Genomic DNA, 20,411 nt, shown 5'->3' with positions numbered 1-20,411 from the left:
CATTTATACATTTATAATAATTTGAAATGATTTCATATTAAAATTGTGAAAATACAAATAAATTAAGTTTAAAATAAATAATTATATTAATTATTTTTAATACTTCATAAATAATTTACACAACATATTTGAATCTATGCTATATCTTTAATAAAAAAAACTCTATGCTTAAAGATACTTTATAGTATTAGTTTTTAATATTTATATATTTCTATTCTCTCTATTTCATTACTATTAAAATTTGGATTTTATATAAATTCAAACTATGAATTTATACTTTTTTGGTTGATTTATGACATTGTGTTCTTAAAAAAAACGGAAGCGTGATTCCAAAACGGAATCGTAAACTTCCAACGTGTTTTTAAAGAGAATATTTAAAAGCGTTTTGGAAACGAGATTTTGTATGCTTCTACAAAATTCCGATTCCAGTTATGAAGCGGGAAGCGGACGTCCGATGAAGCTTCTGTGCAACCTAGATGAGATGGAAGAGGAAGACATTGTGCAAGAGGTTGGTGAGATTGATATTGGTAAGGATAAGGGGATGGTCATAGGCGCTACTCTTTGAATTTCAGAGGCAAACTCTCTACCAGTTCATAGCCATAAAGCCAAGAGAAAAAGTGGCAGAAACCCTATAATAAATTATTGCAAACGACGTCAAATAATATCAAGAAACATCCTTCTAAAAGACAATATTTCGTCAATTTTTACTTGAAACATGTGTGCGTTCAATAAGCCACACAAACAAACGACAGTGAGTTATTGGATACTTGTCGCAAAAATTGTCTCTTGGCTGTTCATTGGAAACTAGGGTGTGGAAGGAGAATTTCCAAAGTATGTAAGATGCTAAAGTATGTAAGATGCTATCTTTCCTGGATGGAATAGTCTTTGCAACTATGAGCATCATCTGTTAGGTGGGATATGGGTCTACTGGTATGATGATGAGTAAAAATCATGATGACGTTGGTTAATAGTAAATGCTTTCAGATTTGCATGTAGGTCTGTACATTTTACCCGGATCCGAAGATCCGAACCGGAACCAACCCGAAAATATTCAACTCGAAATCGAACCAAAATTTTACAAGTATCTATTGGATCCAAAATTCTTCTACCCGAAAAAACCGGAATCGAAAAGAACCGATCCGAATAGACCAAGACCCGAAAAGAACCAAACCGAATAGACTCGATCTGATAAGAACCGATTCATACCCAAATTAAAAACATATATATCCCAAACAATTATTTTTGGTGTTCTATTTTATATAGTATAAATTTTATAATTTATTTGAAATATCTTTTTGTTAACCATCTTTGTTATTATTTTTTTAACATTTTTAAGTAAAATGAAGTTTAAATGTAAAATGTAGAGTTTAAGAAAACTATTTTAATTATCAATATATTGGTTTATTTAAGTTATTTTGAAAAAAAAAAGATATATATGACAAATTTTGACTAAAATTGATGGAATTTGGGTATTTCTTGTCCCTTTGAGATGCTAAATATCCGAACCTGGCCCGGATCCGAAAATTACGGTATTTCATAAATATTTTAATTATTAGATCCGAACCAACCCGGATCCGAGAAGAATCATTCCGAACCGAAAATTTACAAGTACCTATTTGGTCTAAATGTCTAGGATCCGAAAGATTTGGATCCGAAATGAACCGGTCCTAACCCATCCCGAAAATTCGAATGCCGAGGCTTTTCCATGTGTCATTTTCTACCTTTGAGGAATGGTGTGCATCAGACCATACGAGATGATGGACGTATAACAGCAATAATTGTTTAAGTTTTCAGTCATGCGGTGATTCATCCAAGGTCTTTTTCGGAAGCTATAATTGTCGAAGTTGAGGGAATCGACAAGATTGAAGATTTTTTTTTTCTGTAGACTAATCCTTTTCAGGCTTTGGAATGTCTTTTTGAAAATTGGTTTAATGAGTTAGTGTAACTAAATTAAATGACATATTTGTAATGAATAGTAAAAAGAATGGTTAACGATCACAAACGAAAAGTGAAAAGACAAAATGAGAGTTAGACTAGGGGTAAATAATTCAAATATATATTTTTAATGATATGAGAATTTTGAATCCCTGAGGAGCATTTTTGTTAATTAACCTCATATGTGTGATTACCACAATTTTCATTGATTAGGTGTCATCATGAGAGCTTTTTCACACCCTTTTAAAAAAAAACTTCTATCCCCTATATATATATTATTTGTGAAACATTACAACTTCTTTTTGTAGCCACATGTCATCACTAGGATGATTCTTAGAATTACTACAGAAATAGGTTGGTCCATCTAATTATATAATAAACTTTTTATTAAACTAACCATAAATTCATTATTAATGTCAATTATTATTTCCTTAAATAAAGATTACGGAATTGTCTAATGTGGGTAAAGTATATATGACAATTAATGATTTTGAATAAAAAAGATCTGATAAAAAAAATGTATCTTCTATCAAATTTGTTTAATTTAAAACTATTAAAATAACTTAAAAAAACAAAATAACCATATTATAAAAATTTAGATTTTTCTGTATATTTTATATTTTGAATTTTAAAAAATGACTATAAATTACTAAAATTGTTAAAAGTCTCACATTCAAATTTTGCGATCCATGGTTTAAAATTTTTGTTATGACAAAATACAAATGATTACAAAATCATATAAGTAAAAGTCTAATTTAATTAATCATTAAGATTTAAAATATTTATGTATATATATATCATTCTAAATTAAACTATAAACCATATTGAATAAATAAATATTTTAGTTTCAAAATTTACTTTGAATAATTTTTTTGATAAAAGTTTTGAACTAACATTGATAAATTTTTTTAAATTATCAATTACTAAAATTATTAGTCCCACAATGAAAATTTTGTTATCAGTAATTTAAAGTTTTTGCTATTAAAGATACACATGATCAAAAAAAACATATGAGTAGAAAACACCTTTAAAAAAAAATAGACATTAATATTAAAAATATACTATGTATGTTAATATCATTTAAATTTAATTACATATCCTATCAAATTTTAAAAAAAAATTGTTTGTATTAATAAAATTGATTTATACGTTCGCACCAATTTTATTATATATGTAATAGTTACTGACTTTTAATTATTTAATATATATTTATTATTTCATAATATGTAAGAACATATAATACATAAAATAATTTATATATATAATTTTTATCCCGCGCAAGGTGCGGGTCTTAATCTAGTTGCTTAGATAAATTACATGTAATTAGAGGTTGGTCCGGGCTACGCACAGGATTTTATATCTAAATTTTAATGTAATTATATATTTTGTATGTTTATTTTAATATATAGATAATATAATTTATTATAAAATTATAAGTAGATATATAATATTTATTGTTTTAGTTATTTTAATTGTTTTAATTATTCATTGTTTTGTCTTCGAATTTCAGTATCCAAATTTTTATATTTCTGTTATTGGAAAATATATATAAAGTGATGAGCAAAATGAAAAAAAAAAAGTTAATTACATTTTAGTAATGGTGTTTTATTGACTGGATTATCAAAATGTTTCATCTCACTTACAACTTTTTATAACTTTGTTTTAATTAGTTTCTAAATAATATAATGGATCCTCGTCCTTTAAATCTACAACCTTACTTAATGTTTTCTTTTCTAAAAAACAACGGTTTAAATGTTATAATATTTTCTACTTTAAAAAACCTTACAATTAAATCACTAAAAATTACAAACTAAATTATTGCAACAAATTTTATGCATTTATAACCCTACTAATCCAACCCATGGTGTAAATAAACTTTTATCTCACTCATATAAGTTTTTCGTTTAAATATTATTAAATGGACAACCAATTAAAATTTTATTTTAGTTTTAGAACTATTGAATTCATAACTTTCACGGGTGTTTGAAAATTTGTCTTTTCAACCAATTTTTTTGTTCCACTTCTCTTACATCTATTTTGATGTAATTCAGTAATTGCACCCTCTCTCTCTCTATATATATACAAAAGTGCATATATATATATAGTCAATTTTGAACAATGACCATAATTGTATTATTATTCTTAAACAAAAAGATTTAGTGTATCTGTGCTGAGATGGTAGATATCAAGAAGTCTCGCAAGTTGTTTTATTTGTTGTAGTGCAGACGTTTAGAAACTGTTGGGAATAATTTGTTAAGGTGATGTAACGTACTGTGCTAGCGTTGTGGCTGGTTTTTTCTTTAACTGCTGCTCAGGGATAATAAACCCAAGAATTAAATGTTACTGCTTGGACGTAGCCTGAACAAAACTTTAAGCCGATAATGTTAGTTTCCTTTTTTTTGTCAACCAGCCCACAATGTTAGCTTAATGTAGCCATGTAGGAAAACTCAGTTAAGCAAAAACCATACTATGAAAGTAGCCGGCGAGACGCTTTAAAGGAGAGAGACCACAGTAATTCAAACTTTCAAGCTAGTCAATACTTTGACAGAACATAACCGGAGAGGCAACCCGTCAATTCAGTCGAGGTGAGAGGAAATGGTAAGCAACTGACCCTGACATTTTTTACCAAAAAAAAACTGATCATGACATTCCGGTGATCAGTTGAGTTGATCAGACATAGTGTTTTTTGTGGAGCCCGTTAAGTAGTTACAAATTTAATTATCATTGAAGGTATATTTTTAACTGAAGGTACTACACTCCTTAGATATTGAGATTGGCTAAACTTCCGTAGATACCGAGTCATGTTAAGCTCCTTGTGGTTTTGAAAAAAATCTCGTATTAACTTGGAAACCCCGTAAGAAAAGTCAGGAGGTGCTATTTATTAATAAATGTCAAGATAAAAGACCAACAATGACATTATTCAAGAACAAAACGTAATCCTAGTCAATTTATTTGAGCGTAAGAGTAGATAAAACCTAGGAATGAGCAATTGTCAGCTTTGGTCTTCCCATTCCTAAGCTTGGAAGCTAAGCATTGCGTGGCTTTTTTGATAATGCACCATGCACAAATTCAACATGGATGACATTGTTAGAGGCTGTTGATCCTTATGTATCTCAAGAAGAAGCCATCCCAGAGGAGGTAGCTGAGACTATTTTGGACAAAAATTTCAAAGGTTTTAATGAAACAGGCCCAGCTCCAGGTATATCATATTCATGATTGTTATCATCCCTGCACATGAACCATATAATAGTGTGATCAACATAAACGCTCCAGGTATACCATATCCGGGATTGTTATCAGCTTGGAAGCTGCACCTTAAGCTCTTACCAAACGCTCTGCCTCTATATCATATTTTAAAACATGATAACATTTATGCCGCTCTTCGAGAAAGAGCGCGTATGTTCTATCCCAAGCAGAGCAATACCAGGCTGCATCAGAGAAAATATGATAAATCAAGAGATGATGAGATAAATGCATCTCTATAGGGAATGATTTAGTTTACCAAGAGGACTTGTATCGTCTTTGAAGTTTGAGTTTCAAAATCTTGAAAATGTGTCTTTTCTGAGAGTAATTTAAAAGCTCTTCTATGAACGTAGGATCACCTTCCCTTAACGTTCTGTGAATGACTATGATCAACACCTTCCTTTCTACTTGTACGTACATGTGTTTGTCAAAATGAAAACACATTTATAGGATCTTGTTCAGAGGGAAACTTACGGAGAAGCAAAGAAGCTTATAACCCAAGTGCGAGTTTTGGATAATCTCTTTGACAATGCATGGATGTTGTAAACACCATCTGCTTGTGGTTGTAGTACAAATGTCCCCGAGAATATATCTGCGGAAAGACAACCACATCGTAGTTATTAGTAGTTCTTGAATTATATCCTAGTTTTGAAATTGCAAAGGACTGCAAACATGACATTCTTTTTTTTTTTTTTTAACATGACGTTCTTTGGGAGGAGATTAAATATACTTTGATGCCTTGCCGATCACAATATATAAATCCTAATGTATAAAGATCATGAATCAATAACACACATAGATCATAATATTCAAAATAATATGAAGTTTCTCAAGATGAGGAGAATATATAAGACCTTGAATTCACTGTTGGCCTTAGCGAGACCAACCAGACCAACGGTGCTGGAATCCTCGAGCGCTCCATAGGCTTTTTTGTAAACTCGTAATATGGAGTTTCTCAACTGAGAGTTTCATCATGCTTTCATACACTATCTAGATGAAAACTTAAGCGGCAACAGACGGACCTCGGCGGTGTTAGAGCATCAGTCGGCTCTCAAATCTGCGAGGAGAGTGTATGAATTCGCCATCGGAATCGTTTGATTGGAAACTGTTTGCGTTTGGATTTTGTGTGAATTGGACTTTGCATGCTAGTAAAGTCCGCTATTTATAGGATAGATGCAGATTCAGGGGGTTACAGTTGAAACGAAGAGGTAGATTGAAATCTTAAAGTGGAAGTAAATAAATGACGGATGGAAGGTTTCTCGAGCCGTTACGGTTAGCAAACAGCCATCGTCTTTACCTTGTGCGTCGGCAAGCTTCAATGGCAAGAAGAAGAAGGAGGAAGATCAACCCTATTGGATGTGGGCCGAGTGGATTAAATATTTTTTAAGGAAGCCCATATAAATTATGCACACAAAAGCCAATGGCCCAATCGAAATAGAATTAAAAAAAAAATACAAACGCACCGAATAGAATGTCGACACATGTCGCAAACCCCCCTCCACTTTGAACACGTGGAGGAAGGAGGAGAGAGCATGAGCCCCATTTATTATTATAGATAGATGTCATTGGACATAAGAACTAGATAGTGTTTATAGTATATGTTTTTCACATTAATGTTAAACGTCTAAGTGCTTTAGTTAATCAAACTGATGGCTGTTTGATTTTATACATCGGTACTTAATAATTTTACCAGCCTAAACTCAAATAACTATATCTCTATTTACCTAAACGGTGTATCCAGAATCAAGTAACTATATTTCTTTTCATGACATTTTCAAAAAAATTTAATTCTATTTTATAACTATATCTCTTTTCATGACATTTTCAAAACTTAAAAAGGCTCTACGGCATGGTACCTTTTGTGTTACGTTGTAATATTGCTTTTTTTTGTTTAACGTGGTGTGATCCGGCGACCGTGGTCAACCGACTATTTCCCGCGGGTCCACTGCACTCCACGTATTCTTACCATTTAAGACATCCCGGGTGGCCAACGCGAGTCAAACCTGCGGAGAGCATATTGGATCTGGTCATCAACTACCTCTAGGCCAACTGCGTTGGTTACGTTGTAATATTGTATACAATGAAACTTTTTTTTTTGTAACTTAAGTATACAATGAAACTTTATATCATTGTATGGAACTTTCGTATTACTACTCTCTTTCATGACATTTTACGCAAAACTTATTATTTCAATTTTATAACCTCAAACAATTTACATTCCACAACATGTATCCACTTGGCACTACGACATGGTATCGCTTGCGTTACGACATACAAATACAAACATTTTGTATTAATCTTTGTATTAAAACACATTTTTTTTGTTAGTTGTGTTTTTGGTCAGTATAATAAGGTATTAACATATTAACATATATCATTTGTCTAAAGTTATATAATTCAAGTAAATAAATAGGGAATCGACCCCGAAATTTATGTTTATTATATTTACTCGAATTATATAATTCAAGTAAATAAATAAATATATCTATCCAATAATATAATTTTTCTATAATTATTTGATTTTTTTTGCTAATTTTATGTTTCACCGTAGTTTATGAGAATTTAATTTTTAATTAAGTCGATGTAATCTATCAATAATATTTTTCCTATATTTATTTCTTTCCATTTGCTAATTACGTTTGACCTTAATTTATGAGAATTTATTTTTATTGAGTCGATGTAATCTATTTAGTTGACTCAATTATTGTGGCCTACACCCTATAATTTATGCAATATCCAAAAAAAGAGAAACTGCAATCCTCATAACACATTCTGATTTAGGTTAATATATAAAGGTTACTACTAATTTATTTAAATTTTTCTGACCAATTAAAAATTAACCACGAAGTTTTAGGAATTTTTGCCATTAATACCGCGATGTAATATATTTGATTGACTCAATTATTGTGGCATAAATCCTATTAGTTATTACTATATATATCATACGGAATTTTCATCTACCGTATCACAACCTACAAACTTAAAAACACGCAAAGACAATGAGTGCTATGGATTTCATCTCTGACTTGAAGCAAAAAAAAGTCTATGTGGGTAATGTATTGTCCTAATTTACTGTACTAATTTTAAATCACGCAAAGACAATGAGTACTATGGATTTCATCTCTTACAGTTATGGTAAATTAATTGGGAGAGTAGATAATGTACTGTACTAATTTTAAATAAAAAGTGTTGAAGCTGATATCCCCTTAATATTTTGCTAACATTATTTTTAATCATCATAAGGTCGATTGAAGAACGTGACTAACATTGATGGGTTTTCCAAAATTATGTTTGAGCCCAATGATGTTCCAGAAATCGATGTTTTCAGAAAAAAAAATATCATTTCGTTTAGTAGTTTGGTAAATAATTGTGTTTAGTTTGGCAAGCTGATATCCTTTGTTATTACTCTTATAGGATTGCAAACGAAAGGTCCTGAAGACATTTTTCACAGCAGTTGTGGTTTTATCAATTTTTTATTTGTTTCATTATAATTTGTTTCTTTCATATTTTATCATTCTATTGCCTGTGTTTAGTTTTATCTCATATTTATAATTTATATTATGAAAAAAATAATTCTATTGCCTATGTTTGTTTTATCTTAAATTCATAAAATATACTTCAATTACACTTAACCAATTACACAAGTTTTTTTTTTTCAAAAAATTTAAGCTTACATTATATAAACATGCACAATTTCGTTCAATATTTCATTATATAACATGTAATATTTGTGACTATGACTTTTAACTTTCTAATATCTATTAGTTTAAAAATTATAATCCTTTTTAGTCCATTTATTATGCGCAGGGCACAAATTACCATCTAGTTTTAGTGCTATTAGCTAAATGAATCAAATTAACCACCGTGAGGAAGAAGAACGTGACACTTTCATGAGATGGGCAAGGTTGCTTGTGCAAAGATAGTGGAAAACAAGATAAAGCCCGTAGAAGAGTTGGGGCCAAAGAAACACAATTTCTTCATTGTTTCAATACAAGCAAAGATCATAACATAAGTATATTCTGTGCTATGGTTCACTAGAAAATACACAGAATTTCTGATTTTTTTGTCAATGTGGTTTATGTTGTTTGAACATGGGCTTGGTAGATTTAGAGTCAGTGGAAGTCGAAGAGGTTGGAACTGATCACTCCGCTTTATCTATGTGTTTTTTTTGTCTTTTAGGGCTCAGTGATTTTCATTTTCTACTTTAATTATGCCTTGACTCTTTTTCTGAAACATACATTGGCATCAAAACATGTAAAATAACATTTGACTAGGTGATCACCCGCGCAGAGTGAGAAAACTTAAAAAAACTATAAGTTTAAATATATAAATATTAAAAATTTAAAAGTCATAGACACAAATATTACATGTTATTTATGTTAAGAGATTCAACGAAATTTTGGATATATGTAAATAAAGTAAGCTTCAAAGTTTTTTAAAACTTGTATTATTTATTTTGTGTGATTGAAATATAGTTCGTGAAAATGAATCTACAAGAGCAAACAAAAACTTATATAAAATTAATTATGAAATAAAGATAAAAATAAATATATGCAATATAATTATTGCTTTCAGAAAATAAAATATGAATATAAGATAAAACGAAACATAGGCGATAAAATAAAATAAAATGTGAAAGCATATCCTATATAATAAGGAAACAAAATAGATAAAAAAACTAAGAAAACTACGACTGTTGTGAAAAGTGGCTTCAAAACTCTTCGTTTACAATCCTATAAAGTCCGCCATTGGTGTACTTCTGGTTTCGTTAATGATGATTCAGAAAAAGTGATGTGGTGAGGAGTTGTGTTGTAAACACTGCGTATTTATATAGAGTTTTAATGATGAAAACAAATAGCCAAAATTATAGTAGCAAATGTTTACTAATTAATATTTCCATACTTACCGTACAATTTACTTTAAAACTGGTCTTTTCACATGTTTTAAAAAACGTAGCTCTCAAATTAGGCAAAATTTGGATCTTGAATCGCATATGGAAACGTGTTTCTCAACGACTATAATTGAAGTAAATTACTTGATGGTTTTAAAAATTCATTTAGTGAAGATCATGAATTGATTATAAACTTGATAATATTATTGTACAAAGGTTTGCATTATGGCGAAAGAGAATATTCAGTATCCATATTCTTAGGTAATCTCAAATAAATTTAATTTGTAAAATAAGGAAATCTGAGGAAATAAAGTTAGCCGATGGCATTAATATGTTTGTAGTATATGACCGAATATTAACATTCTCTATAGCTTATAAATTACAAATATTTATACCATAAATAAGGAATTAATTCAAACTATATAGAAATAGCTTAAATTTGGGACGTATAAAATAATGAAATCTGAGGAAGTAAACCTTGTCAATCTAAGCATTAAACTATTTGTAGGCCAAGGGAAAAATATTGACATGATTGTCAAAATCATCGGAAGAAAATCAATTATGAATTGATTCCACACTTGACTCCAAAATTTAAGATCTGGTTGATACGTTTATAAAATCTAAACTGGTCAAATCCTTGATTTTCTTCAGATTATTTTGATAATTAATAATTTGATTGTATCAATTATGCATTGTTTACGGAAATGATAATTAATCATCATAAAAAAGACATAATCAAATATTATGATTTTTTTACGGAAATTTAATGTATTTTCCTAAATTACTGTCGATTTTAATTACTTTTCTAACTAAGATTAATAATTTTGCACATATATGTAGTTTCAATATTGCATAGTTTTATAATTGGTCGAAAATTGCATAGATTTATGCATAATTTGATCATGATCTTCGAAGTATTAAAATATTAAAAAAAAATTGATTTTAAAGAATTCTTAGTTTAATATTGTTCACTTCATAGGTTTGTTAGAAATATTTTTAAAGCAATATATTACATGTTTGAGAATTATTTAGTCTGTCACAAAATCAAACGATCTCTTCAACGAATATCTGTCACAATATTTTGAAAAAGAGTATTGAATTAAATATTGTTCACTTCATAAATCTGTTATATATATTTTTTTAAAGCAATATATGATCTGGTCACGCAAATTTAATGTAAAAATATCCTCCGTTGCAAAAAGTATGTATAAATCAACGATGGACAATCATGTATTCGTAATAACTTTGACGTGATGAAACCGTATTCAAATAACAATGATGCAATATCCGTTAAATCCCTTATATAGGAAACTCCTCTTTTCACGTCAATTTTGTTTACATTATCACGCTAACATTGCCATTGACAATAATTTATTTGATCTCGTGATTGACAATTCAAATTTGAATCATATATTATGGGAAAAATCGAAATGGTAATGTATTAAATTGTGTTGCCTTCAATCTAAACTATCATAAAATGATCGTCGACTACAATTACATTGATAATTATGGAAACAATAAACATGGTTAAGATGCAATGGAAGAGATTTGAAACTATTATTAGCTCCTAAAAATATAATATATTGGATCGTTTTATGTCATTTAAAAAGAAAAGTGTATGTATATATCTATTACATTTTGCCATTATGTAGTAATTCTTGAACATTGCGATTGTGATTGGTATCTTTATCTAATACGGAGAAGAGTTGCAGCATCATATATATAAGTAGATATGTAGATACATACGTAGACAATGGATTTTATGTAGTCTAACTATATAGAAAGGCTTTAATATTTAAGTGAGGCTATATAACGAAATCGATCATTATGAAGAATCTCAGGTTATGGCAATAAAATATCTGCGTATTTAAAGATCCAATCGTTTGTAATTGAAGATTAGCAAGCAGGGCGCGGATTTATTTTTTTTGTTAGTCAATAAGCTTATAGTATATACCAAATTTTTAATGTAATGATCAATGACAAAATTTGTAATTAGTCTAGTTAAGAAAGGATTTTTGAATATATGAAGTGAGAGAGCTTGTGATGTTGACACGTAGGAAAAGGCACACATGTAATAAACACATGAATGAAAGTTTAATTATATACAATGTTCCTCAGATAATATAAAAGGGATTAATTATATCATTTTTTGTATTGATTTCTTTTCTTTTCTCCTTTTTGCTTAACTGTATTGGCAAGGTATTAAGGTTTATGGACACTTTATATGTTTATTTGTAAGATAATTGTCTCTTCTTGATGCAAAGATTGATGACAAAGGTCCTCAGTTTGACATAATGGTCAAGGAACCTTTTTCTTGCTTGCTTTGGTTTCTTCCCGAGAATTTATGTTTTTCTTCTCTCTTTCTGATGCAGAGGTGACAAGTAGAAGACCATGAATGAAGCAACGAAGGAGGTTGGTCTTTTTGTGGATGAGGTTTCAGATGAGAAGGAGGAGAAGGAGATCATGCATGCTTTACCAAGGAGGAAGCGTAGGAGAACGAAGCGTAAACACTCCTTTCACCAGTTGTGGCGGTTGTGACGGTGGTGGCGCCGGCGGTAATGATCCCGTACCGGGGATAATGATCCTTTAATTTATGCTCCATATTTTATTCAAATATAAAAAATACTAGTATCACAAAAGAGTAAAGAAGGTAAAGTATTTTTTAAACGTTAAATTATGTTGTAAGCCACATTTAAAGTTTTTACTACTCCTTCCGTTCCATTAAAATAGACTTTTTTTTATAAAAAAAATTGTTTCACAAGTATATATTTTTTTGTGTTTTCTAGGAAAAAATTGTAAACTTAAAAAAAATTAATTAACTTTATTTAATTAATATTAGTTAAAAGTTATTGAAAATTGAAAATTACAGAAAATAATACATTTATTATGGTAGTTTAATGTGTTTTTTTAATATGTGTGAAAATACCAAAGATCTATCTTTTTGGAACGGAAAGAGTATTTCCTAATGAACATCTATCAACAAAATTGCAAAGAAGAACATGAAATCTTTAATTAACTAATAGTTGTACATGTTTTTAAAGTATATGTAAATGTTCTTTGTTTGACTAAATCTGCAGAAACAAAAAAAAAATAGTCGAAACAGTTTACCCACTGATACCCAAGACTAATTCTTCTCGTGACTTGTCAAAGTAATTGAATGACTTTTTCTTTTCTCACATTGAGTGAGAGAGTTTTCAACATCTACAAGTTAGTGATACCATTTGAAGACTTGTTTTCCTCTTGTAATTATGATAGTTTAAGAAAATATATATACTTTGTCAACACACGTAAGGAGTAAAGAAGTTAAATATAAACATAAGTATCCACTAGTAGGTCTGGGAATTTGAACCGAACCCGCCGAACCGATCCAAACCAAAATTTTGGTTAGTTCGGTGAAAAGTTCAGTTCGACTCGGTATGTATATAAAAAGACATTTGGTTTTAAGTTCGGTAATCAATTAATTCGATTTTTCAAAAAAAAAAATTGTTAACCAAATTTTGAATAGAATTAACCAAATTCACCAAAATTTTGAACTGAAATAACCAATCAAGCCAATATTACCCAAACTTAATCCAATTTTCAACCGAAATATAATCGAAAGCAAATACTTCAATTAGTTTCGGTAAAAAGAATTAAAACCAAATTATCCAAATACCAAATCAAACCAATCCAAAATGTTTCTGGTTCAATTAGGTGAGATTTTGATCAAACTGAAATATCTGAATTTAAAACTATCCGAATTCTCTGAACTGTCCGGACCCGTTGGCCTATCCACTAGGATACTACCCTCGTTGAAATGCAATTTTTTACCAAACCGATAAATATTATGTGTTTGTACAGTAGGTTAGTTGGATATTCATTTTGTTTTATCTTAAATTCATATTTTGTTCAATAATTTTTTTTTCAATTTTCTTCTAAAATCATGTGATTGAGGTTGAATTAGCATACAATATGAAAAACATTCATGAAAATTTATTTCTCTTAAAAATAAATTGTTTGTTCTTTCCATGTTTTCATATTAGTAGAAATACATATGAATTTCATATTGCTTGTGTGGTCTTTGAGATCATTCACACTTTATGGAAACGTATTAATAATTATGTGGTAAAGAGATTTTAAAGAGTTCACTATTGAACGGTCATATAATCCGCTGGCTGGGGAGAACTACTTAGTAAGGAGAATGTCGTTTGTTCCAATTTATGTACTTCTACCCATTCATTAGTATTGTAAACCTTTTTCCTTTTGATAAATAAATTTAACATTTTAACAAACAAAAATGGCTACATTGACTTTTGACTTGTGGAACTATAATTTTATTTCTTAGTTGATCTAATTAATTATATTTAAATGTTATATATGCAGATTTATCACATTGAATCAAGTAATTAACGTTCTTTTACTATTGGATATCAATTTATCCAGATGATTGTAAATGTGACATATTTTGAATAGATAAATTCGTTAAGATAATCTTTTTTAGTTTATATTCACAAAATAACCTTCAATGAAAAAATGACCAAAATAAATTTTATTAGAGGGCAAAAAAATATTCTTACCCAATTAATATTTTACACTATTAGTAGATTAAATGATTCAGTAGTATATTGTATAATGAGAAAATAACATTATGAATAAGTCCAAAATTTAAATGAAAAGTTTTATCATTAGAAAAACATATCATTAGAAAAAACATGACAATTGCAAATCTAATCTTAATAAAATCAAATTATTAAGAAAATAAATCGTCGATAACATGGATAAATATGTATTATTTCTCTAGCGCAGCGACTTAGAAAAATAGAAAGATCTCATTACAAATTATTGAGGTGGCTTTGGTAAAACTCATAATTTCAAGTTTTCTAATTTGTACCAAATTTTTTAAAAATATATTAGAGATGTGCTAAATCTATAATTTTAAATGATTTGTGTATTTAAAGCATTCATATAACTTGTAGTTAGGTTAATTTTCTAGTTTTTAGCTATTATTGTAAAGAAAACCTTCTTGTTATTAAAAAAGAGTTTATATAACTTATGGTAAACTGAAAAGTGCTAAAATGTAACCATAATAGTTCAACTACTTGAGTAAATCGATAGTAAGGCAGCAATTGCAAATGTTCATTTTTAATATTATTAAAATTTGCAATTAACAACTTATTTATAATTCTGTTTAGTTAAAATTAAAAGGGAAAATCTCATTAATATTTTTCTTTTAGCTTTTGTTCCCAAAATAAAAGTTAAATGTCAATATTTATTTATTTTAATATGTTAGGTCATTTACCTTTTTAATAAAACCTATTTTGTTTAATAAAACTAATCTTGTGATACTTTTCGGGTTATGGTAGGGTGTTTTTCAAATTTAAACTAATACATCTTAAATTTAGGGTGAGTTATTAATTTAACTAAAACCAGGTTTTCTCCTTAATTTTTATTTATCTAACTGTTTTGTCGACTATTTATCTAGTTATCTATATTATTAAAACTAAAATATTTTTTGGTATTGTTTGGAAACATATATAATATTATAAATGATAATTGTTTGGAAATATGAATAGCAGTATAAAAAATATAGTGTTTTTTTGTAATTTTATTTATATAATTACATTAATTTTCTTTCCATATTTCAACCAGTTTAACAATTTCATTAATTATATTATCTTAAAAATACATCACATCATTAATTATATTATAATAATAATAGTGCATATTTTATTTATTAGTTAATCAACATTAATTTTTTACCAATTATAAAATAAAAATGTAAATAATTGGGTTTTGCATATAGTTAAACGTTATGTTTAATTTATTTTAGTAAAACATTTCTTTTAATTTTAGTTTCAATGAGTAGAAAATTATGTAGCCAAAAACGTAATATAAATACATGTTTTGTGAATAAAATAATAAATTAAATCAAAATAATAAAAATATATTACTTTGTTGTCACTTAATTTTTCACTCCATATAATAATTTTAATAAATAATTTTTTTCTTTCCATTTCATTTAATTTAGCCAAATACATAGAAAAAATCATTTTTATTAGTTTATAAAGTCAGTTAGGCATGAACATTGACTATCTATTTATGTAAGGATTGTTTTCTGCGGGTATCATTTTTTTTTTTTGAAATTAAACCTCGTTTGAATATTATAAATTTATGTGTGGGTTTTGAGTTGAGTCTTTTTGGATCTGGATAAGTTCGGTTATGATGTATATAAACCTAAAAATATTTAAATAACAAATGTATTTAAAACGGGTTTGAATATTTATACCAAAAATAATCATATTAACTGATTCGGTTCATGTATTTTTAATACAATTAATTATATTACGATTTATATAAAATATATAAAAACAAATATCAATATATAAAAAAAAGTAAAAACAGCTGATCAATCTCTAGTTTTCCGTAAAACTCTTTTTTTTTTTTTTTTTTTTTTAATTGCTTTTGTGTTGAGTGGCTCTTGTGACTGATTGATATAAAGTTGGGTTTTTTTCTGTCATTTATGGAAAACCATTGATAAGTCTCAGGTTTCGTATCGATTCACATTCCTCTCTCTCTCTCTTTGCTCTTTGTGTTTTGTTTTTTTCAATTCTATTTCTCAATTTGGTTTTAATTTTGATGCAGAAATCGGCAAAGCTCGTAACTTGTGTCTGAGATTCACCTCTTTGTGTCCGATCATGGCCGTCGCTGAGAATGCTGGTGTCAAAGTTGAGTCTTCTTCAGCAGCCGACACGAAGCCTGCATGTCCTGATGATGATCAGAGCCCTAACTCTTATTCCTCCTCTCTTGACTCATCGGATTCTCCGACTCCAGATTCCGACGGTCGGACCGATGAGATTCCCCAAAAGGATCAGACTCAGACCAGTCCAAATGGGGAGAGTGGAGGGAGTCTCAACAAGAGTGAGATCAAAGATTTGTCTGATGCGTTTTCGAAGCTCAACCCGATGGCTAAGGAGTTTGTTCCTCGAACTCGATCCGGGGGGAATGGATTGGGGTTTACTAACAATTTTGCTGACGGGAGTCATCATCTCGCTACAAGGGTATGTATGTATATATGTGTTCTCATCCATTCTCTGATCTCTGTGTGATGTTTGATGTATAAGAAGTTTATGAGTCATTTTTGGTTCTTCATTAGTTGTCTAGTTTCTTAGTAAATAATCGTCTGCCGTTTTTTTTGTGATTAGTACCTAAATTTTGATGATACAATAATTATAAAGTTTTGACCTTTTGTGTGTGTTTTGCTTACAATGATGGTGGTGGTAGCTTCTTTGTTGATTGGGCTTTACGTGTTCTTTGAGTCTGTCGCTTGATCATTGTTGGAGAAGCTGTTATACTTTGAGTGTGGTTTGCTAAGTTACAGTTGTTTGCTGTTTTGCCTGTTACAGTTACAATTCCTTTTTTATGTGTATGACTGTTGAAGTTTTCAGATCTTTTCATCTTCTAGAAAAGTGTGTTATATCAATTTTGTAATCCTTTTGTTTTACCTGCTGTGTCTACAGAGAAGGAGCTTTGGGCAAGGGAAGAGAAGGATGAACAAAAGAACCAGCTTGGCTCAGAAGGAAGATGTCATTAGGAGAACTGTGTATGTCTCTGAAATTGATCAACAGGTGAAATTATTGGCTTTTGATAACCATTTTTCTTGCAACGGAATCCATTTTGTATAAACCAAATGCCTCTCTCTTAATTTGTCTCCTGTGTGTAGGTTACCGAGGAGAACCTCGCAGGTGTCTTTGTTAACTGTGGACAGGTACTTATATAATCTTAGCTATGTTTAGAATGTTTTCATCTGCAATAACTGGTTTCCTCATTTTGTTTGGGATGCAAAGGTTGTTGATTGTCGTGTATGCGGTGATCCAAAGTCTGTCCTCCGTTTCGCATTCGTTGAGTTCACCAATGAAGGTACATTCTTACCTTTCCTTACTAGTTCACAGTACTGTTTGGTAACTAGTGTAAGATATATATTTGCTGCAGAGGGAGCTAGGGCTGCTTTGAGCATGTCGGGAACAATGCTTGGTTTTTACCCTCTTAAGGTGCTTCCTTCCAAAACCGCTATCGCCCCTGTTAACCCCACTTTCCTTCCCCGGGTAAGGTTCACATAATCAGTTTAATCAAACCTTGAGAGCATAATGATAGATTTTTTTCTTTCTTCCAGTCTGAGGATGAGCGAGAGATGTGCGTGAGGACTGTTTACTGCACCAACATTGACAAGCGGGTAGTTTGATTTCCATAAGAAACTGTTAGCTGTTCAAAATTAATCAGAGAAAACTAACTAACTTTCATCAAATGTCTTTTGTTTCTGGAATCTGCAGGTTAGTCAAACTGACTTGAAAAGCTTCTTTGAAATGCTTTGCGGAGAGGTAAGGATTTGATTTTGGATGGTTTACGCTTTTTATATGTGTTTTTCTGATCAAATATTGTCTCATAATCTTGTTGTAGGTTCATCGTCTGAGGCTTGGAGACTATCACCACCAAACCCGCTTCGCTTTTGTTGAGTTTGCCATGGTAACTCTCTCTCTCTCTCTCTCTCTCTCTAGTGATTAGCTTTGGTGATTTGACTAATTAGGATTCTACTGTTTAAAGATCGTCTCTAAGCTTCTTTTGAATCTCAAAGAGTTAGATGCATTAACTTGGAAATGAAGATTACATTATCCAAGGTTCAAACTTTTTATTTCATCTCATCTAATGGCAACTCACACTTTGTTGTAATGTCTCAGGCGGAGAGTGCAATTGCTGCTCTTCACTACAGTGGTATTGTATTGGGAGCACTCCCAATAAGGTAAAAATATTTTATGTATTGTTATCCCCTTAATGTCAATTTTTGCATGATAGGTTGTAGACTTGTAGAGTATTAGCCATTACTAGTTTCTATTTGTGATTTCATTTGGGAATGTTGTAATCATCTCTGTGTTGATTTGAAGGGTAAGCCCATCAAAGACACCAGTAAGGCCTCACCTTCACCGCCCTGAGTGCAAATGAAATGATGGGAAAGCTGTTGCAGGAGATCCCAAAAGATATATATATATATATATATATATATATAGAGAGAGAGAGAGAGAGAGAAAGAGAGAGAAAGAAAGAGGAGAAGAAGAAGGTACTTGAGGCGTATTAGTCTTTTATTTTAAAGTTAACTTCGCAGTCGCAGCAGAGCCTGCCCGGTATCTTTGAACAACTTTTAAGAGCTTTGATCTTTAACTTTCTCCTCTTTTCTATAGAGTCTGCCAAAACCAAGATTGGTTTCCTTTTCTCTTTTGTTGTTGTTATTGTCGAAAACACCTTCTGGATATTTATTTTTTTATGAACTATCTCAAGACATTTGCAGCGATTCACTGTTTTTTTTTCTTTGGGTTCTTGATTTCAGTTAGATCTTGTCTTAGTATGGGTCTGGTTTGGCTTTCTTATTCTTTGTATTATGCTGCTAAGCAAGTAAGCATTCGTTAGATAGTTCGCATCATTCGTTACAAAGTACCCTGCTAGGTTTTCGTCTCATATGGTTTTGATATTTGCCTGTTTGGTTAGCTAATTAATGTAATTATGTTTTTAATCTTATTTGTTCTAAAAATGAAATAATTTTAAAATAGTAAAACATAATCTAGAAAGAGAAAAAAAAAGGGTTAACCACTTTCTGTTTGCCCTGTGCCTTTATTTTTTGTTGTGTTCACAATTTTTGACTGGTATTGTTGTTAAGCAAATTAATTACTAGTTATCAAACTATTTTGATCTAAGAGTTTTATGCATGATTTTGGTGAAGTCATATATTATTCATTCATTAGAGAGTAGAGTCATGATAGGTTTAGTAATTAACATACTTTTTTAGTTCAAATGCAAAATGCTAACACAATTTAACGTGCCTTCATTTTTACCAATCAAAATGTAGTTGAACTGTCATCTTTTACGCTTCACCATTTCCTAATATTGACCCTCTTACCATTTTTGTCTGGGTTTATCAGTACTTTTTACCGCACTTTGAGACGCTTTATCGTTTCACCAACGGATACCCATATTTTTCATAGTATATGGCTACGTTAGAACGTCTCCATTTTCATGTATGGTTACGTTGGAACATTGGAGAAGTCCTCAAGTTTCGGTATCTAACAAAAATGAAAAAAAAAAGATTTAATTAAATAATATTTCATGTCAAAAACTAAAGTAGAAAATATTTCAACATTTGAAACGTTCATTTTGTTGAAATATTATTAATTAAACACTACAGTATTTTTTTTACATTTTTGTTAGGTTGAGTCAGAGAATTCTTTTTACTGGAGGTGCTCCTTAGTAATTGTAAATATACTTTACAGAATATGATCATATATTTCTCAATCAACTTCCCAGTGAAAACATAAAGTCT

The 20,411-nt window shown here is 29.9% G+C and overlaps 1 protein-coding gene across 1 annotated transcript; it reads left to right on the top strand.

Moving 5' to 3' along the window:
• Positions 1 to 16,498: 16,498 nt before the first annotated feature.
• LOC106418655 (polyadenylate-binding protein-interacting protein 10) lies at positions 16,499 to 19,388 on the top strand. Its single transcript, XM_022705121.2, has 11 exons — positions 16,499 to 16,593; positions 16,691 to 17,106; positions 17,566 to 17,673; positions 17,769 to 17,813; positions 17,893 to 17,965; positions 18,038 to 18,150; positions 18,219 to 18,278; positions 18,376 to 18,423; positions 18,503 to 18,568; positions 18,781 to 18,842; positions 18,985 to 19,388. The coding sequence occupies exons 2-11, from the start codon at positions 16,744 to 16,746 to the stop codon at positions 19,040 to 19,042; spliced, it is 996 nt and encodes a 331-aa protein (XP_022560842.1). The 5' UTR covers positions 16,499 to 16,593; positions 16,691 to 16,743; the 3' UTR covers positions 19,043 to 19,388.
• Positions 19,389 to 20,411: the final 1,023 nt, after the last annotated feature.

Source organism: Brassica napus, chromosome C8, assembly GCF_020379485.1.
Source record: "Brassica napus cultivar Da-Ae chromosome C8, Da-Ae, whole genome shotgun sequence".
In the NCBI taxonomy this organism is placed as follows: Eukaryota; Viridiplantae; Streptophyta; class Magnoliopsida; order Brassicales; family Brassicaceae; genus Brassica; species Brassica napus.
Note: the sequence above shows the minus strand (reverse complement) of the source record. Positions and strands in the feature narration are given on the sequence as shown.